The following is a 22651-nucleotide window of genomic DNA, read 5'->3' as shown; positions in this document are numbered from 1 at the left end:
ACATCGCCATTTGAAGCGACCGTAGTGGAATCTGATTCATCTTCATTCTCCTTTCCATTTCCTTTCTTGTCATTCTTCTTATGACATTCATGCTTGTAGTGACCCTTCTTGCTACAATTCCAGCATTCAACATCCTTCCTGGTACTCGACTTGCCTCTTGATTTATTTCGGGCCTTCTCGCCCTTTCTGTTCTTTCCTTTCCCCCATTCTTATGTCACAAAGGCCTCTTGCTGAGTAGACCGTTAAGACTTTCTCCTTATCTCTTCGTTGAAGAGACAACTAGTTACTTGTTTCATGGACACCTTTATGTCTGGCGCGGAGTTACTCAGAGACACCACCAATGTCTCCCAACTATCAGGCAATGAACTAAGTAATAGCAAAGCCCGTAATTCATCGTCCAGGATCATCTTCATGGTGGAGAGCTAGTTTAATATATTATTGACTTCATTCATGTGCTCAGTCATAGAACCACTATCTTTGAACTTGAGATTCATAAGTCGTTTTATCAAAAAAAAAATTATTGTCAGCTGTCTTCCTCTCATACAACCCCTTGCAGTTTCAGCCACAGGCTAGTGGCTGAGGTCTCTGTATACACATGGTGGAATACGGAATCGTCCTGTCATTGTCTAATAAACTCTACCGCCTTTCGGTCTAACTTCTTCCAATCATCATCTGACATATCTTTTGACTTTGCTGATATGCCTTGAATTGGAGAATACAAGTCCTTGCAATAAAGCAAGTCTCCATCTTAGCCTTCCACATGGTCCAGTTAGAACCATTGAGATTGATCATCCTTGATGAGCCACCTTCCATAATTCAGAACCGATCTCACTTCGTTCAACTAACCTGAACGCTCTGATACCACTTTGTTGGGAGCGTTGCACAAAAAACCTTAGGATCTCGCCTCCCAAAACACCAGAATTATGGGATATAATAAAGCAATGAAATAAATCAAAGCACAAACCACACAATATAAAGAATTTTTACGTGGAAAACTCTCAAAGAAGTAAAAACCACGAGACCTAGTCCAGAGCAACAATCCACTATGAAGTAAAACGTTACAACTGATCACAAGCACACACTGCTTGAATCAAATCTTCTTCACTCACGCAGGAATAGATAAACAATAAGAGAATAAAGAAAAAATGGAGAGATCTCATAGATCATGAGGACGTAGAAGCGCTGAGATGTCGACTGCGAAGTAGATCACCTCTACGAGCAGAATCTTCCCTTCCACGAGCTCTCTCTCTCTCTCTCTCTCTCTCTCTCTCTCTCTCACCCCTTGGCCGTCAAAGACCCTTAGCTCAATAGCTTTAGAAAGCCTCCTCAATACCCTAGAAAAGCCTTAGGGACCCATATTTACATTTTAGGCAACTTCCTTCCACACCTCTTGCGAAACCGCCTTAAATTTACACAGTCCGCTCCAAATCCGAACTAGAATTTGCGTAGCCTTGACTAGTCGAGCAAGGTCCTCAATCGGTTGAACGGACCTCGATTGGTCGAGCAGACTCCTCGACTGGTCGAGCGGCATGGAAGAATTAACACAATTGATCGCTGGACTTCGAGTCGAGCCAGGCCTCGACTGGTCGAGCACCACCCTCGACCGGTCAAGCCTGAGGAGAAAATCCCCATCAGTGGACCCTCAACTTTTTGAGGTCTACTTTTGATGTTGACCACCATCATGCAAGGGTCATCTTGGATGTAGGCTATCCTTCATGTGCGCCCAATTTTATATAACGTGGACCTTTCATCGTGCTAGGCTCAACTTCAAAGTAGGTCATCAATCAAGTGGGCTTGACTTGGATTTGGGTCATCCATCAAGTGGGACCTCCCCTAGATGTGGGTCATTAATCATTAGGGCCACAACTTTGATGTGAACTATTTTCATGTGGTGCCCACCTTGATATGGATTATCTATCATGTGGAGCACCCACCATCAATGTTATTTTCCATCATGTGGGACTCACCTTTAATATCCACCTCCCGGCACCCACCATAATTGTTATTTTCTATCATATGGGACTCACCTTTAATATCCACCTCCCATTATGTGGACTGTCCATTACATAGGACTTACCTTAATGTGGGTCATCAATATTGTGGGGCTCATTATCAATATCCACCATCCATCATGTAGAGCCCACCTTTCATGTGTACTATGCATCATGTGCTCCCCACCTTCAATATATATGGGGGTTTCCATCATGTCGAGCATGCCTTGGATGTGGGCCATCCATCATTAGGGCCAACCTTTAATGTGAATTGTCCGTTATGTGGGGTCCCTCTTGATGTGGCTCATCCATCATGTGGGGTCCACCTTTAATGTTATTCTCCATCATGTGAGGCTATCTTTAATATCATATGCCCCCATGGACTGTTTTATATTGTGTGGGACCCATTTTTAATGTGGGTCGTCCATCATGTGGAGCCTGTTTTGCATGTGGGTCATTCATAATTAGTGGCCTACCTTTGATGGGTCATCTATAATCTGGATCCCACCTTTGATGTGAATCTTCAATCGTGTGGGCCCCCACCTTTGATGTGAATTAACCATCATATGGGCCCACATATAGTTTATACATGTCATCCATTCATTGTGCAAACTCATTTTAGGGAACAAGCCCAAAATGAGGAAGCAAATCCAAAGCTCAAGTGGACCACACCATGGGAAATAGTGGTTATCGAAAAGGCCTGCCATTACAAAGGGCCACAAAAGTACTTATGGGTGAAGTTGATATTTGTGTTTTCCCTTCATCCAGGTCCCGGTGACCTAATCAACAGATTAGATGTCAGATACACATCATAGTGTGCCCTAAGAAAATTTTAATGATGGGTGTTCAATTACCACTGTATCATTTGGTGTGAGGGAAATTTTGTTTTCGACTAGATTAGAATCAGGCTCAAGTTTAAACCTCAAATCCGACCAGTGGACTTGAAACGACAGCCCAAGTCCAGGAGGTGGCAGTTCAGGCCCGGAAACCCTGCTGAGGCCAAGGCCTTTTTAACATGATCAACATACATACACCCTGATTCATAGCTCAACTGGTATACTGAGTGAAAAATGCCTCATTTCAACACTGAGGTCTTGGTATCGATTCCCTGATGGGGGTGGCTAACAGTGAAGTCTAAAGTTACAGTGGGTTGCACTAACAAGCTAACAAAAAAAACACACGCTTACCACAGTGAATGTATGCTGTTGAAAACTTATGGAGGGCCACAGAGATTTTGGATCAAGCTGATATTAGTGTTTTCCCTTTGTCCATGTCCTTGTGATCTTGTCAATAGCAGCTTAGATTACAAATAAACATCTATGTAGGCTTAGGAAGGTTTCAACAGTGATCCGCTTGAGAGTTGGATATGCTTCAATTTTGAGATCAACTTTAATAATAATCTTTCAAAATGGATGGATGGAGTGGATAAAACACATGCATTACGGTGGGAGTCCTAATACTACATTGTCCCCGGAAACAGATTGCAGACACAAACAATATCTCTGGTGACCAAACTCTGCAACGCCCACCATGATGTATGGGTTTTATCTAGCTGTTCGTTCGTTTCTCCAGATAATTTAGAGCAAGAATCCGAATGCAAACCAGATCCAAAGCTCAAGTGGACCACACCGGAAACAACGGGGATAATGAATGCCCACCGTTGGAACCTTCATAGGTCCCACCGTGATGTTTATTTATCATCTACCCATTTTATAAGGTCAGGTATGTGTTTTATGTATGCCGTTTTGGCCAATGACCCACCCTTGTGGCCCCAAAAAGTTTTCAACAGTGAGCATTCAATCCCTATTAAAGAACTGGATCTGCCTAATTTTTTGAATCTTTCCCTAAACTGACCCGCCAGAATGGATGGACAGCAGGGATAAAATGCATACATCATAGTGGGGCCCACAGAACTTTGACACTAGCTAGCTGGCTAGTGCTGGGGTCACCAGCGAAACCCCGTCCGTGGAGAGATGTCTCAACAGGCTCCGGTTCCTTCTTCTCTAATGTAAAGGAATAGAATCCCGTTTGAAACTTCTTTTGTCGAGTAATGATCCAGCGGTCTGAGTGTACGGCAACTTTCCCATGGAAAGAGATTTAATCGGCCTTCTTAAAAAAAAAAAAAAAAAACACACGCACAGACACCCCTACACACTCACGCTGGCGGAGTTTCACCGCCCATGGGTACTCGAACCGTTGACCTGGATTTTGAAACCTCCGAGAGTCTACCACCCGAGTAAGGACCCGAGATTTAATCGGCCTAACTGGCATTAACAACACCTATCTGGACCGTCTATTAAGTCCAGCACACTCTCTATGCTTCCCTGAAAAATTCATACTGATTAGATAATCCAAAATCTGCTGTTAATGGTATGCATGATGGACCCCACAAGTGACAAATCCAGACAGTTCATTATGTGGACCTCATATGGATCAATCATATGGCTGTTTGGCCACTACACCTGGAAACGGAGATTAAAATACTGATGGGCTGAATTCAATTATTTTGGATGGTTAGGATCGTCTTGGGGCCAATGCTAAAATCGAATCCTAACCTCTGCGAAGTACAGCACGTTCCATTTTTCACTGGCCTTGGTTGAAACTTAACAATCTCACGTTGGGATCCCTACGGACCCCTCGCTACCCGGCTCGGTGCTCTGTAGGCTCACCATGATGTATGATTTCATCCACGCCGTCCATCCATATTTCCTGCTCATTTTAGACCATTTGACCAAAAATGAGGAACATCAAAATCTCAAGTAGACCACAATATGAAATAGTGGTGATTGAACATCATACCATTAAAAAGTTTTGGATGAAATTGATATTTGTATTTTGCCTTCGTTACAAGATCTTTCTATTTTTAGGCTCATTCTTTGAAACTAGCGAAAAAAGATGGACAACTTTGCTGGTGGGTCCACGTAGCACTGCCAGTACCAATCTTGGTGCTACCGAATCCGAGTCCAACTTGCATCAAACAGGTGAAGATTGTCAACAAAAATCGCTATGGAAAGGAGGTGGATTATGTACTCTCACCGCCGTTTACGAACTTGGGACAGGCTGGGGCCCACCTTGTTGTTTATTTTCCATCGAACCGGTTCATAAGGTGATCTAAACTTGGACGAAGGGAAAATACAAATATCAGCTTGATCTAAAATTTTTGTGATCTGAAAGAATTTATCAACGGCAGGGATTTAATCCCTACTCTGTGGTCTACTTGTGCATTGGATCTACCTTTATTTTGGGCTAATAACCTAAAATGATATGGAAAAATGGATGGACGGCATGGATAAAAGCGTGGAAACGGATTGACTACTTCCCTGCCACCGGCCAAGGGCTGCTCGTTCATGTATGTGTTTCATCCACGGTGTCCATCAATTTTTCTAGATCGTTCTATAGTATGGGACAAAAAAGGAGGTATATCCCAGTATGAAGTGGACCCCATTACACAAACAGTTGTAAATGAATGTCAACTATTAAAAACTCTTTTGGGCCATAAAAATTTTGGATCAAGCTGATCATTTTTTATCCCTTCATCTGGGTATGTATGGCCTAATTAACATATTGGATGTCAAATAAACAGTACAGATGGCCTTAGAAAGATTTTAATGGTGGATATCCAATCACTATTGTTTTCCTATGGTGTGGTCCACCTAAGATTTATGTCCCTCTTATTTTTGGGATTAAGCCATAAAATGATCTTTAAAATGAATGAAGGGAATGGACTAAACACATACATCATGGTGGTGGATATCCAATCACTATTGTTTTCTTGTGGTGTGGTCCACCTAAGATTTATGTCCCTCTTATTTTTGAAATTAAGCCATAAAATGATCTTTAAAAGTGAATGAAGGGAATGGACTAAATACATACATCATGGTGGGGCCCACAGAGCACGACCACCAACCACTGGGCTGGTGGCAGGGGGGAGTAGCAAATTCCTTTAGCCTAGCGTGCCTTGAGCTTGGGACAGTTCGGGTAATACCTAATCCTCATTCGATTGGGAAGTAAAGATATTTCCTCCGAGGCCTTTCGCATGGTGTTCCTGCGCTAGGATGTTAGGTGGGGCCCACCATGATGGTTGTGAGATATCCACCCCATCCATCCACTTTGAGAGATCATTTTAGGATGGAATGGGTACAAAATATCCAAGTGGGCCACATGAGAGGGAAAACTGGAAAAGAGTTTCCTATCATTGAAACCATCATGGGCTCCACTTTGATGCTTATATTCAATCCAAACCGTTTATAAGGTCATTCCCACTGGGATGAAGTGAAAACATGAAAAAATTAGTCTCATACGAAACATTTGTGACCATAAAAATGTTTCAACAATGCTCACTGAATCCCCATTGTTTTCTCTCGTGTGGCCCATTGAGTGTTTGATCCACCTCATTTTTTGTGATATGCCCTAAAATGATCTCTCAAATAGGATGGACGGTGTGGATATCTCAGAAACATCACAGTGAGCCCCACGTAGCATCCTAGCACGAACTTCCTAGGAAAGGGCTTTAGCTGGAAATCCGCATCCAAGAAAAGGTGTCCCGGGTAACAGAGGAGATCTAAAACGTATGTGCATGTAGCGCGAGTATTACATAGAGTTCCACCAACCCAAAGCTTTGTGGGGCCCACCTGGATGTTTTTTTGTGAAATCCACTCGGTCAATCAGATTTTTATTTTTTATTTTGGCTCAGGTTAGAATGAGATCCCAAAAAGAGGTAGATCTAAGCTTTGTGGGGCCCACCGTGATCTTTATATGCCATCCAACCTGTTCATAAAGTGATTCCCTGAAGTATATAGAGAACACACAAATATATATCATCCTGATCCAAGACTTCTTTAAGCTACAACAATGTTTCAATGGTGGCCATTCAATTACCACTCTTTCTTATAGCGTGGGCCACTTGAATCTTTGATTGGCCTCACTCTCTCCTCTAATTATGAACATATAAGATGATAAAATTGAGGGGCGTAGTAGATTCGACACAAACACTACTATGGGCCCACATAGCTTTGTATCATATGAACTACCTAGTGTCACATGAAACCGACGCCACGAGGCAAATATGGTGGATGCATGAGGCAAATATATGTCCGTACGGCACGTATTAGTAGACGAAAACATGCGATAATAAGTATAGATAAAAGAGAACTCTTTCTCGTCAAACACTCCTCGTACCTATTTATTCACCACCCTCTCACATTTCTATCACATCTCTGTTACATCTTTAACATTCTCTTTCACATCTTTAACATTCTAGTTATTATTTTCTGTGACTCAATGGCGAAGATTTTCTTGATTTTTTGTTTTGTAGCCATGTGGACCATTGTGAATGGAGAACGTCCATTGCAGGACCACCCACTACCTATAGTGCCATGCACCACTAATCTGTTCATGGACTTGTTTGGCTGTGTGAATTTTGTGTCGGATGGGAGAAAGGTCGCAAACCCAAGTATAGGGTGTTGTAATGGCCTGGAGAAAATAGTGAATGCAGCCCCTAACTGTGTTTGTCAGGCCTTCAATTTCGCTAAGGGTTTTGGGATTGTCGTAAATATGACTAAGGCTCAACAGCTTCCTTCTTTATGTAGATTTTCTACTAATATCCACTGTGATGGTAAGTATATCTTCTTTATTTTCTTAATTTTGAAATGTTTTGTTTTATTCCATGTTATATTTTTTTATTGTTTTGATTTGGTTTTTTTTTATGGTTTTTAATTTTTGTGCTTTTGTTATATACTTGTTTTAGAGCATGGATTTAATAGGATTGTTGGTTTATATTTTTTTTTTTTGTGATATTTTAATTCCTAAAACAAAATTTTTTATTTTCTTTGGAGTTAATAAGGGTGAGTATTGTAGGTATCAATTGTTAGATAAATGGCTCAAAAAGTCATTTTTAAAATTAATTGAACTATTTAATATTAAATAAAATGTTTTTGACCGTTGAGATTTCCATCTTGAGTTGATAATAATTTGGGTTTGGTCTTGATTATCTCACTAGAAAGTCATATTATTCCCGTGCATCGGATGATTATCTCACCATTTGATTCCCTGGACAATAGGCTTTGGGTTGTTTGAGTTTGTAACTTTTCACCAGTTATCTTATTCACACTTTAATTATTTTCTTTTTTAATTATATTTGTTGACATTTTTATTGTTTTCATTTTTTTGCAGAATTTGGTCCTCCTTCAACTGGTATGCGATTCTCTTACCTGATAATAAGCTTTTAAAAAGAATATATATTTTATCTTAAAACTAAATGTTCTAATTTATATATTAAGGGCATTGCACCAAATTAGTCATGAAATATTATTAAACTTCAGGATATTTAGTACAACCAAACAAGCACTTAAAATTTTAACATAGATTTTAACATAGTTTTAAATGTTTTTAGTTCCGCAATAATTCTATTACATTCTACTATTGATTTTTTTTCAATGTTTTTGTAGTGCCAAAGTCATCGCCATCACCCACACAATTTGCTCCAGTGATTCCACCGAAGCCATCTCCACAACCAAAGTCATCTCCCCCAGCTTCATCTTCAGCACAATCATTGAAGTCTAGCTATTGTTACGTGCTCATATCTTTGAGCTTGTTGTCAGTCATTGCATTGCTTATTTAGTTTTTGTAGGGTTAGTTGCATTATTTTAGTGAACCATTTGAATTACCTATTAGTTGCATTTTTTTAATGAAACTTGTGTTATGATACAGTACATTATTTAATGAATTTTATATATATATATATATATATATATATATATATATATATATATATATATATATATATATATATATAGTTACAGTGCATTGCCATTTAATTTTGACTATTACACCGCTTTTACCACATACCAGTGAATATAAATGGAGCCCTTTAGAAATTTATATTTTGTGGACCTCTCATAATATTTGGTTCACCTTAGTCATATCTTCAATGTGAACTGTTCTTCATGTGGGTCCCACCTTCAATGTGGAGCCTCAACCTTTTGAGGACTACTTTTGATGTGGGCCACCATCATGCAGGGGTCAACTTGGATGTGGGTTGTCCATCATGTGCGCCCAACTTTATATAACGTGGACCTTTCATCATGCAAGGCTCAACTTCAAAGTGCAATGCTCAACTTCAAAGTAGGTCATCCATCAAGCAGGCTTGACTTGGATTTGGGTCATCCATCAAGTGGGACCTGCCCTAGATGCTGGTCATTAATCATTAGGGGCGCAACTTTGATGTAAATTATTTTCGTGTGTTACCCACCTTGATATGGATTATCTATCATATGGAGCACCCACCACCATCAATGTTATTTTCCATCATATGGGACTCTTTTAATATCCATTCCATCATATGGGACTCTTTTAATATCCACCTCCGGCACCCACCATCAATGATATTTTCTATCATATAAGACTCACCTTTAATATCCACCTCTCATTATGTAGACCCTACATTACATAGGGCTTACCTTAATGTGGCTCATCAATATTGTGGGGCTCATTATCAATATCAATCCATCATGTAGAGCCCACCTTTGATGTGTACTATCCATCATGTGGTCCCCACCTTCAATATATACATGGGGTTCCATCATGCCGAGCATACCTTGGATGTGGGCCATCCATCATTAGGGCCAGCCTTTAATGTGAACTGTCCGTTATGTGGCGTCCCTCTTGATGTGTCTCATCCATCATGTGGGGTCCACCTTTAATGTTATTGTCCATCATGTGAGACTACCTAATATCATATGCCCCCATGTAGAGCCCACCTTTGAAATGGACCATACATCGTGTGGGACCCATTTTTAATGTGGGTCATCCATCATGTGGAGCCTGTTTTGCATGTGGATCATTCATAATTAGTGGCCTAGCTTTGACGGGTCATCTATAATCTGGATCCCACCTTTGATGTGGATCTTCAATCGTGTTGGCCCCCACCTTCAATGTGAATTAACCATCACATGGGCCCACATATAGTTTATCCATCTCATCCATTCATTGTGCAAGCTCATTTTAGGGAACAAGCCTAAAAATGAGGAGGCAAATCCAAATCTCAAGTAGACCACACCATGCGAAACAGTGGTGATTGAAAAGGCCCGCCATTACAAAGGGCCATGAAAGTACGTATAGGCGAAGCTGATATTTTTGTTTTCCCTTCATCCGGGTCCCTGTGACCTAATCTGTTAACATCATGGTGTGCCCTAAGAAATTTTTAATGGTGGGCGTTCAATTACCACTGTTTCATTTGGTGTGATCACCCGTGAGAGAGAGAGAGATGGGAGAGAGAAATTTTGTTTTGGAGATTATGGCTGAGGTCATACCACTCGGCCATTTACTACCCCTACAATCTACTGGCCGTAGTCTTGCTAACTTACCGCAAGGAGATGAAAGCCCAGCAAGCTAGATAGTGAATGGGTTAGGTGGCAAATATGCGACTCTGGCCTGTATGGGCTCAGTGGACGCGGATTGCTTTGTGAACCCAACACTGCAAAGCGGTGTTAGGATTCGTTGAGGCCCGCCATAATGTACAGTTTTATCCACGCTGTCCATCTGTTTTTGCAGTTCATTTTAGGAATTGAGCTTAAAATTGAAGTATATTCAAAGCTCAGGTGAACCACACCAGAGGAAACCTTAAGGATTGAATGTATGTTGTTGAAAACTCATTGAGGGTCACAGAGATTTTGGATCAAGCTCATATTAGTGTTTTCCCTTCATCTCTGTCTGTGTAATCTTATCAATAGCTTGGATTACAAATAAACATCACTGTGGGCTTAGGAAGGTTTCAACGGTGATCCGCTTGAGCTTTGGATATGCTTGAATTTTGAGATCATCTCCTAGAATAATCCATCAAAATAGATGGACGGAATGGATAAAACACATGCATCACGGAGGGCTAGAGTCCTTATACTGCATTGATCCCGGAAATAGATGGTGAGGACAAAGGATATCCTTGGTGACCAAACTCCGCAACGCTCACCATGATCTATGTGTTCTATCCTTAGCCGTCCATTCATTTTTCCAGGTAATTTAAAGCACGAGTCCAAAAGTGAAGCAGATCTAAAGCTCGAGTCGACCACACCACAGGAAACAACGGGACAATGAGTGCCCAGCGTTGGAACCTTCTTAGGTCTCACAGAGCTTTGACACCAGCTAGCTGGCTACTGCTGGGGTCACCAGCCGAACCGCGTCCTTGGAGAGATGCCTCGACAGTCTCCGGTTCCTCCGGCTCTACTGTATAAACCTTCAAATTTCCACGTACAAAAGGATTAGAATCCCGTTTGAAACTTCTTTTCTCCTGTAATCAGTGTACGGGTACTTTCCCGTGCAATGAGATTCAATCAGCCTAACTGGCATTAACAATATCTAGACCGTCCATTAAGTCCAGTGCACTCTCCATATGCTGCCCTGAAAAATTCATACTGATCAGATAATCCAAAACCTGCTGTTGGTGGTATGCACGATGGACCTCACATGTGGCAAATCCAGACAGTTCATTATGTGAACATCACGTGGATCAATCATATGGGTGATTGGCCACAAAGCCTAGAAACGGAGATTAAAAGAGAGCGTGCCGATGGGCTGAATTCAATTATTTGGACGGTTAGGATCGTCTTGGGGCCGTTGCTAAAATTGAATACTAACCTTTGCGAACACGGAAGCGGATTGGTTGGTGTATATAGCTGGTGTAGGTACGTGTCGTGCGAAGACGAGCACGGACGCTCTTCGAGCTCTGAGTTTTACGAACCGTTCAAAGGAGATCAAAGTTACATGGGCCCCACAGTTATGTATTTATTATATCTACACCGTTCATATATTTTTAGAGATCATTTTAGAGCATAATCCAAAAAATGAATCATATCCAAAGATCATTTGGACCACACCAAAAATAACAACGAAAATAATGATTTTCACCGTTAAAAAATTTTGTAGGCCCACTATAACGTTTATTTTCCATCCAATATGTTCATAAAGTCACAAAAACCTGAATTAATAGAAAAAATACTTCTGTGACCCCAAAAAGAGTTCCAATGGTAGACGTTTACTCTCCCACTACTTTTTTTTTTAGTGTGGTCCATTTGATAGTTAGATATGTCATATTTTTTGTCTTAAGCTTAACACGAGCTCACGAAATGGATGGACGGTTTGGATATAACACATTCCTCATGATCAGACTCACAGAACTTGACAGCAGCTATATCGCTGGCATGAGGTACACCAGTCAATCCGCTTCCTGTTGACACGTTTCATTTTTCACTAGCCTTGGTTAACTACTTAGGGCGTGTTTGGATGGAGGGATTAGGTTGGAGTAGACTGGTTAGGGTTTTGAAATCCCATCATGTCCTCCTGTTGTCCTGTTTGGGCAGCATGATTTTGACGACGGATTGAGCTGATCTCTGGATTAGGGAGCGAATCTGCTGAATTGCGAAATCTCATCAAGTCATATCTCGCCTCTTTGCCATCCTACGCACAGTTCATTATCTCTCTTTATCTTGTGTGCCCGTCCAAACGCGGCAATACCTGGGCCGCTGGATATAGCAATCCAGTGGGATTGCTTCTAATCCACTGACAAATGTATTGATGACATTGAAAGCCGTGCAATCCACCCTACTCCCGTCTACTCCAACCTAATCCCTCCGTCCAAACACGCAGTTAACGTCCTAGGATCAGGATTTCGTAACGACCCCTTTATACCCAGGCCGGTACTGGTAGGTGTTTTGTGGGCTCACCATGATGTATGGATTCCATCCACACCGTCCATCCATTTTTCCGGCTCATTTTAGAGTATATGACCACAAATGACAAGGATCAAAATCTCAAGTGGACCACACAACTTGAAATAGTGGTGATTGAATGCCTACCATTTAAAAACTTCTAAGGGCCACAAAAGTTTTTAGCTGATAATTGTATTTCGCACTCATTGAGGTATGTGTGACGTAATCAAGAGGTTGGATAGAATTAGAGTAAGCCCTAAGTTTCCAACGAAGGCATTTAATCACAACCATTTCTTCTTGCGTGGCGTCCTCAATTTGGATCTGCCTCGATTTTGTCTCATTCCTTGAAATAATTAGCAGAAAAAAGAGATGGACAACTTCGATTAAAAAACACGCATCCTGGTGGGTCCACTTAGCACCGATCATAAGACCTTGTTTCCAACATGCATCAAACATGCGAAGCTTAACGAAGGACGCAGGTTTTCCTGTCAAAGCCTTTCGCAGGAAGTTCCTGTGCACGGATACTAGGTGGGCTACTGACATGTTTGTGAAAAATCCACCTAGTTTTTATGTTTTGAGACCTCATTTAAGACACGCCACTAAAAATTATGCGTCTCCAAAACTTAAATGGGTCATGAGAGTAAACAGAGGAGATTTAATTAGTGTGAATCGTTGAAACATTCTTACGGTCATAAAATTTTTGTTTCATGGTAATGACCTTATAAACCGTTTAGATGGCATATAAACATCAAGGTGGAGCGTAGAACGTTTCAATAGTATGAATTTATTTCTCCAATTTTTTCCTTTCGTGTGACCCATTTTAGCTTTGTATCCACCTTATTTTTTATGGCGTATACTAAAATGAACTCACAAAATGGATCAAGGGGGTGGATTTCTCACAAACATCTGGGTGGGCCTCACTCAGCATCCTGGCGCACTTCCTGCGAAAGGCTATCCGCGTACGTTAACAAACGAAAATCCGCGGCGATTGGAAAGGAGGCGAATTACGTACTGCCACCGCCTGTTACGGAAGCGGACGGATTGCGTACTGGGTAAACTCTGTGGGACCCACCGTCATTTATGCATTTTATCCACTCTGTCCATCCATTTTACTAGTTAATTTTAGGTGGCTAGCCCATAAACGAAGCATATTCAAAGATTAAGTGAACGACACCACTGGAAACAGTGTGAATATAACTAACTATACCGTTGAAAAGTTCTTAGGGGCCATGGAAGTTTTAGATCAAGCTGATATTTGTTTTTTCACTTAATCCATGTCTTATTTTTTATCTTACTAACAGGTTGGATGACAAATAAACATCACCAGAGGCCTTGGAAAGGTTTCAACGGTGGAAATCAATACTTTCACTGTTTCCTGTGGTATGGGCCATTTGAGCTTTTGATATGCTTCAATTTTGGTCTCAACCCATAAAATGATCTGAAAAAACGGATGAACGGTGTGGATAAACCAAATGTATTCACGGTGGGCCTAAAAGAGTTTACTCAGTACGACAAGAGGCAATCCAATTTTGCCTGTTACGAGCTCACGACAAGCTGGGGCTCACACGCCCACCGTGTTTTTTATTTTCCATCTAATCAGTTCATAAGGTGATATACACCTGGATGAAGGTAAAATACAAATATAAGCTTGATTCAAAACTTATATGATCTGAAAGAATTTTTCAACTGCAGTGATTTAATCCCTACTATGTGGTCGACTTGTGCCTTGAATCTACCTTTATTTTTGGGATAATAATCTAAAATGATATGGAAAAATGGATAGACGGCACAGATAAAAGCCATACATAACGCAGGCCCCTCGTAGCCCTAGCCTGTCTTGTGCTTGGAACAGGCGGGGGTAGTAGCTAATCTGCGTTAGATAGGAAAAAGTTGAAGAAAGGTTGTCCCGGATAACATTGGAGATCCAAAACGCATGTGAATGAGACGCTGAGTGTTTCATAGAGTTCATGCAACACAGAGCTTTGTGAGGCCCACCTGGATGTTTTTGTGGAATCCACTCCGTCAATCAGTTTTTTTTGCTCAGGTTAGGATGAGATCCCAAAAGTGAGGCATATCCAAGCTTTGTGGGGGCCCACCGTAATATTTATCTTCCATCCAACCCGTTCATAAAGTTATTCCCACTATGATGAAAAGAAGACAATTATCATCCTGATCAAAGACTTCTTTTGGCTACAATAATGTTTCAGTGATGGCCATTCAATCCCCACTCTTTCTTGTAGCGTAGCCCACTTGAGTCTTAGATCCACCTCACTTGTGCCTCTCATCCTAAACATAAGCTGATGAAACCGAGGGACGGAGTAGATTTGACACAAACACTGCTGTGAGCCCACAAAGCTTTGTATCACATGAACTAACGCGTATTATGTGAAACTGACATCCACGTGCATGAGGCAAATATTGTTGCAAAAAATATTGATTTTAATAAAATATATTTCAATAATAAAACAATATATAATATATAAAAAGTTATTTTGAAAAACACCTTTCTGTGGGTTTTTTGGAATAGTTCCACGGGGAAAAGAGAAGAGAAAAATCTGTGGTTTATATGAAGGATGTGGAGTATTATAATATTTACCTACTTAATCCGTAAACTATGGACCTTGCGTGTTCGTACGCTCGGGCACGGGCTTGGACTCGGGCTCGGTCTCAGTCACGGGCTCGGTGCGAGGGCGTGGGCATGTGAGGCAGTGTGGCTGTAGAGGCGCTAGTGGCGCACTTCGCACGTCCGCATCGTGTCATAGAGGGTTGCTCCTCGCGACCTTGAGCGAACCGAAGCAAGACGTGTGCAAGTCGTGGTGTGACCAAGTGGCTATGGCGGGTGGTTGGTTAGCAGAGAGACTAAAGGACTGGGAGAGAAATCTCTCGGTGTAAATATAGGGACTGAAAAAAGTTATTACAGCAGAAACTGTAATAGCTGAGCCGTAACTGCTGCATGGCTAGCCCAACAGCTAGAAAATGGCTAGCTGTTGTCTTCCAACAGTCAGCATGCAGCAGAGTAATGGCCCATGCACAACAGTCAGAAAACGGCCATAAAACAGCTAGTTTTCCAATAGCCAGAAATGACTTAATGAAATTTAAGTCTCTGGACCATAACCCCCTAGTCATCATAGCCTATAAAAGGAGGGCCTGGATAGGTTTGCAAACCATCTCAACTCACTCCAGCAAACTCATACGAACTGAGACAGCCAGCCCTTCTCCACTCATATGTTCTAGTATTTCCAGCAACATAGCAAGGCTTAAACCTTAACTTGAAGAACAGACCAGCGGTGTGGTCTAGGACGGTTCAACTGAACCAGTGGCTGAAGATTTAAACTGACATGTGCAGAAGTCGAAACTACTTCTTCTCTTCTTTTCTTCTTCTTTTGGAATTTTTCTTTTATATTGTAATACTGCCAGAAAGTGTGTAATTGAGTTCCATTTGGTGGGCCTTCGTGTTTGCTGAATGCAGACCCACACCAGGCTCGTCGTATCCTAAAAGTTGTTTGCCTGTAACCTATCAGTATACTCAATTCACTTGAGTAGGGGCAAATAATGCTTTAAGGACAGCGTTTCATACGTGCTTCAGCCTGTCCTGATTTTATATTATTTTACAATTTTCGGTTTCCACATTATACAGAAATACATTAATCTGTATAATTTCAACAAATATATCTCCTAGGAAATGCAATTCTCATAAAAGAGGACTCTTTCTCATCAAACCTGTCTCATCTCTCTCTCTCTCTCTTGTATCTCTCACATCTTCAACATTCTAGTTTTTATTTTCTATGACGCAATGGTGAAGATTTTCTTGGTTTTTTGTTTTGTAACCATGTGGGCCATGGTATATGGAGAATGTCCATTGCTGGCTCACCCAACACCCACAGTGCAATGCACCATTGATCTGTACATGGACTTGATTGGCTATATAGACTTTGTGTCGGATGGGAGTAAGGTCGTAAACCCAAGTATAGGGTGTTGCGATGGCTTAGAGAAAATAGTGAATGTGGCCCCTAATTGTGTTTGTCATGCCTTCAATTTCGCTAAGGGTTTTGGGATTGCTATGAATACTACTAAGGCTCAAGAGCTTCCTTCTTTATATGGATTTTCTACTGATGTCCACTGTGATGGTAAGTACATCTTTATTTTCTTAATTTTGAAATGTTTTGTTTTAGTTCATATTATTTCTTTATTATTTTTATTTGAGTTTTTTTAATGGTTTTTAATTTTTGTGCTTTTATTTTGTACTTGTTTTAGAGCATAGATTTATTGGGATCGTTGGTGAATTTTCTTTTTTGTCTTTTGTGATATTTTAATTCCTAAAATAAATTTTTTTATTTTTTTTGGAGTCAATAAGGGTGAGTAGTGTAGGTATCAATTGTTGGATAAATGGCTCAAAAAGTCATTTTGAAAATTAATTGAACTATTTAATATTAAATAAGATGTTTTTGCCGTTGAGATTTCCATCGTGAGTAGATGATAATTTGGGTTTGAGCTTGATTATCTCACTGGAAAGTCACATTATTCCCTTGCCTCGTATGATTATCTCACCATTTGATTTCCTAGATAATAGGTTCTAGATTGTTAAAGTTTGTAACTTTTCATCAGTTGTCTTATTTGCACTTTAATTGTTTTTTTATTTTATTTTATTTGTTGACATTTTTATTATTTTTATTTTTTTGGCAGAATTTGGTCCTCCTTCACCTAGTACGTGATTCTCTTACTTGATAGCTGGCATTTAAAAAGAATATATATTTTATCTTAAAACTAAATATTTTTTTTTCCCACATAAATAAAAGTTCATGATTGCTTGTTTATTGAGTTGGATATTTGCTATGATACATTCTAATGAATTATAATGCATTTATCATTATTATTATTATTATTATTATTATTATTAAGGGTCTTTCACTTATCATCACTCATAAATGGTCATCTCTCCTTAAGAGCCCCATCTTTACCTTACTTAGTTGATAGGCTAAACATCTTAACATTTTATAAATCAAAATTATTGAGAAATACTCATTGATGGCATCGAAAAAGTGCCTAATTAATTCAACGACCAACCGAAGAAAATCCGAAAAATATCGATGGGATCGAAAAGATTGTCAATGGCATCGACAGACTCAAAAATAGACTTGATTTAAGACATCTATTACAACAAGTGATCTAGATCTTCCACTGGTGGCACACCATGGGTCCCATGGACAATGCTCTAAATAGACCGTTAAGAAAAGCAAAATTACAATGGTCCACATTTAACTAGAAAAGGCCAAAGATTGGATGTCTTGTGGATTTAGAATCTGATTATGAATAGTTTTTTGATTTTCAAATTTATAGATTAAGGGCATTGTACCAAATTTGTCATGAAATATTATTAAATTTCATGATATTTAGTGCAACCAAACATGCACTTAAGATTTTAACATAGTTTTAAATGTTTTGCAGTTCCACAATAATTCTATTACATTCAACTATTGATTTTTTTAATGTTTTTGCAGTGCCACCAAGACCTCTGCCCCCATCTTATGCTCCACCCAAGTCATCGCCATCACCAGCACCATTTGCTCCATTGATTCCACCGAAGCCATCTCCACAACCAAAGTAATCTTCCTCGACTCCATCTCCAGCACAATCGTTGAACCCCGGTGCCATGGCATTTTCAATTTCTTCTGTAGTCCTTCTTATTAGTCTAGTTCTGGCTACATGCTCCTCTCTTTGAGCATGTTATTGGTCATTGCATTGCTTATTTAGTTTTCATAGGGTTTGTTGCATTATTTTAATGAACCATTTGAATTACCTGTTAGGTTAGTTTTTTAAATGAAACATGGTGTTATAATACATTACATTATTTTATGATTTTTTTAAAAAATTATTATAGTTACATTACATTGCCATTTAATTTTGACTGTTGCACTGCTGTTAATTACCACGGTGAATATAAATGGGGGCCTTCAGTAACTTATATTTTGTGGACCACTTATAATATTTGGTTCACCTTGGTCATATATTCAATGTGAACGGTTCTCCATTTGGGTCCTACCTTCAATGTGGACCCTCAACCTTTTGAGGTGTACTTTTGATGTGGGCTACCATCATGTGCGCCCAACTTTAATGTGGACCTTTCATCATGTAAGGCTCAACTTTAAAGTGCAATGTTCAACCTCAAAGTGGGTCATCCATCAAGCGGGCCTGACCTGGATTTGGGTTATCCATCAAGCGGGACCTCCCCTAGATATGGGTCATTCATCGTTAGGGGCACAACTTTAATGTGAACTATTCTCATGTGGGGTTCTCATGTGGGGCCATGTGATATCCACCGCCCATTTGGAGCCCACCTTTGATGTGGACTGTCCATTACATATGGCTTACCTTAATGTTGGTCATTAATATTTTGGGGCTCATCATCAACGTCCACCATCCATCGTGTAGAGCCCACCTTTGATGTGGACTACTCATCATGTGGTCCCCTCCTTCAATATGGGTTGTCTATCATGCAGAGCATGCCTTGGATGTGGGCCATCCATCATTAGGGCTAACCTTTAATGTGAACTATCCATTAATTACGTGGGATCCCCTTTGATGTGTCTCATCCATCATGTGAGGTCCACCTTTAATGTTATCCTCCATCATGCGAGGCTACATGAGATGAAACAAAATGTCTCATCCATCATAAGGGGTCCAACTTTAATGTTATTGTCCTGTGAGGCTACCTTTAATATCATATGCCCCCATGTAGAGCCCACCTTTGAAATGGACTGTCTATTGTGTGGGACCCATTTGTAATGTGGGTCGTCCATCATGTGGAGCCTGTTTTGCATTTGTGTCATTCATAATTAGTGGCCTACCTTTGATGGGTCATCTATAATGTGGATCCCACCTTTGATGTGGATCTTCAATCGTGTGGGGGCCCCACCTTTGATGTGAATTAACCATCATATGGGCCCACATATAGTTTATCCATGTCATCCATTCATTGTGCAAGCTCATTTTAGGGAACAAGCCCAAAAATGAGGAGGCAAATCTAAATCTCAAATAGACCACACCATGGGAAACTGTGGTGATTGAAAAGGCCCACCCTTACAAATGGCTACAAAAGTACTTATGGGTCAAGCTGATATTTATGTTTTCCCTTCGTGGGGGTCCGTGTGGCCTAGTCAACAAATTATATGTCAGATAAACAACAGTGTGCCCTAAGAAATTTTTAATGGCGGGCGTTCAATTACCACTGTTTCATGTTACCACTGTTTCATGTAGTGTGTTCCACCTGAGAGAGAGAGAGAGAGAGAGAGGAATTTTGTTCTCTACTGGATTGAGAATCAGGCTCAAGTTTAAAGCTCAAACCCGACCTGTGGACTTGAAACTACAGCCCAAGCCCAGCAGGTGGCAGTTTAGGCCCCGGAAGCCCGGCTGAGTCCAAGGCCTTTTTAACATGATTAAAGCCAATGCCAATGTATTGGAGATTATGGCTGAGGTACCACTTACCACCCCTACATTCTACTGGCCTTAGTCTTGCTTACTTACTGCAACGAGATGAAAGCCCAGCAAGCTAGATAGTGATTAAGTTAAGTGGCCAATGGGCTACTCTGGCCTGTATGGTCTAAGTGGACGCTGATTGCGTCGTGTTAGGATTATCTAAGGCCCCACCATAATGTATGTGTTTTATCTGTGCTGTCCATCTGTTTTTCCAGCTCATTTTAGGGATTGAATGTATGCTGTTGAAAACTTATTGAGGGCCACAGAAGTTTTGGATCAAGCTGATATTAGTATTTTCCCTCATCTATGTATGTGTGATCTTACCAATAGCTTGGATTACAAATAAACATCATTGTAGGCTTAGGAAGGTTTGCTTCAATTTTGAGATCATCTTCTAGAATAATCCATCAAAATAGATGGACGGAGTGGATAAAACACATACATCACCGTGGCCCAGAGTCCTTATACAACATTTTTCCCGGAAACAGATTGCGGGGACAAAGGTTATCCCTGGTGACCAAACTCCGCAACGCCCACTATGATGTATGTGCTTCATCCTAGCCGTCAATTCATTTTTCCAGATAATTTAAAGCATGAGTCAAGTGAAGCAAATCCACAACTCAAGTGGACCACACCACAGGAAAAAACGGGGACAATGAATGCCCACCGTTGGAACCTTCATAGGTCCCACCGTGATGTTTATTTGTCATCTACCCATTTTATAAGGTCAGGTATGTGTTTTATCCACGCCGGTTTGGCCAGTAACCCACCGGTGTGGCCCCCAAAAAGTTTTCAACGGTAAACATTCAATCCCCACAATTTCCTGTGGTGTGGTCCGCTAGAGAATTGGATTTGCCTAAATTTTTGAATCTTTCCCTAAATCAACACGCCAAAATGGATGGACAGCACGGATAAAATTCATACATCATCGTGGGGCCACAGATCTTTGACACTAGCTAGCTGGCTAGTGCTGGGTTCACCATCCGAACCGCGTCCTTGGAGAGATGCCTCAACAGACTCCGGGTCCTCCGGCTCTACTGTATAATCCTTCAAATTTCAACATGCAAAAGGATTAGAATCCCGTTTGAAACTGCTTTTCTCCAGTAATCAGTGTACGGGAACTTTCCCATGCAAAGAGATTCGATCAGCCTAGCTGGCATTAACAACACCTATCTGGACCGTCCATTGAGTCCAGTGCACTCTCCATATGCTGCCCTCAAAAATTCATACTGATCAGATAATCCAAAACCTGCGGGTCTGCAAGATGGACCCCTCCAGTACCTAGGTCGGTACTGGTGGGTGCTTTGTGGGCTCATCATTATGTATGAGTTCCATCCACACCGTCCATCCATTTTTCCGGCTCTTATTAGAGCATATGATCACAAATGACAAAGATCGAAATGTCAGGTGGACCACACGACAGAAAATTATGATGATTGAATGCCTTTCATTTAAAAACTTCTAAGGTCCACAAAAGTTTTGGATCAAGCTGATATTTGTATTTTGCCTCCATCCAGGTCCGTGTGACTTAATCAAGAGGTTGGATGGAATTACAGTGAGTAATATGAAGTTTCCAATGGAAGGCGTTTAATCACAACCATTTCTTGTTGTGTGGCGTCCTCAATTTGAATCTGCCTCTGTTTTGGCTCATTCCTTGAAATAAGCAGAAAAAAGAGATGGACGACTTCGATTAAAAGACATGCATGATGGTGGCTCCACATAGCACCGACCATACCGACCTTGGTTCTACCGAATCCGAGTCCAACATGCATCAAACACGTAAAGATTAACAATGGACGCGGATTTTCCTGTGAAAGCCTTCCGCGGGAACTTCTTGTGCAAAAATGCTAGGCGGGGGCCACCAAGATATTTGTGAGAAATCCACCTCGTTTATCTGTTTTGAGAGCTCATCTTTGGACATGTGACTGAAAATGATGCGTCTCCAAAACTTAAATGAGCCACACGAGAGGAAACAATGGAGATTCAATGTGAATCGTTGAAACATTCTTATAGTCATGGAATTTGCCTTTTATGGTAATGACCTTATAAACGGTTTAGATGGCATATAAACATCAAGGTTGAGCCCAAAAGATTTCAACAGTATGAATTTCTTTATCCAATTTTTCCTTTCATGTGACCCACTTTAGCTTTGGATCCACCTTATTTTTCGTTGTATATATTAAAACAGTTCGACGGGGTGGATTTCTCACAAACATATGGGTGGGCTCACCCAGCATCCTTCGCAGAAATTTCGTAGGAAAGGCTTTACCAGAATATCCGCGCCTGTTAACAAACAGAAATCCACGTCAAGTGGATGCGGAGATTGGAAAGGACGCAGATAACGTTCTGCCACCACCTGTTACGAGCTCAAGACAGGCTGGGGCTCAAAGGGCCCACCGTGTTTTTTATTTTCATCCAACCAGCTCATAAGGTGATATAGACCTGCATGAAGGTAAAACACAAATATCAGCCTGATTCAAAACTTAT

The 22651-nt window shown here is 40.7% G+C and overlaps 1 protein-coding gene across 1 annotated transcript in view; it reads left to right on the top strand.

The window, feature by feature from the left end:
- Positions 1-18379, top strand: part of LOC131241987 (non-specific lipid transfer protein GPI-anchored 11-like) — a 28443-nt gene extending 10064 nt beyond the window's left edge. Inside the window, exons 3-5 of the mRNA XM_058240343.1 lie at positions 8163-8183; positions 8438-8585; positions 18190-18379. Coding sequence (XP_058096326.1) covers positions 8163-8183; positions 8438-8585; positions 18190-18379 — 359 coding nt within the window. The remainder of the gene's footprint in view (positions 1-8162; positions 8184-8437; positions 8586-18189) is intronic.
- The last annotated feature ends 4272 nt before the right edge of the window (positions 18380-22651 follow it).

Source organism: Magnolia sinica, chromosome 4 (assembly GCF_029962835.1).
Source record: "Magnolia sinica isolate HGM2019 chromosome 4, MsV1, whole genome shotgun sequence".
NCBI lineage: Eukaryota > Viridiplantae > Streptophyta > Magnoliopsida > Magnoliales > Magnoliaceae > Magnolia > Magnolia sinica.
The sequence above is the reverse complement of the archived record's forward strand: the minus strand, read 5'-3'. Positions and strand labels throughout refer to the sequence as shown.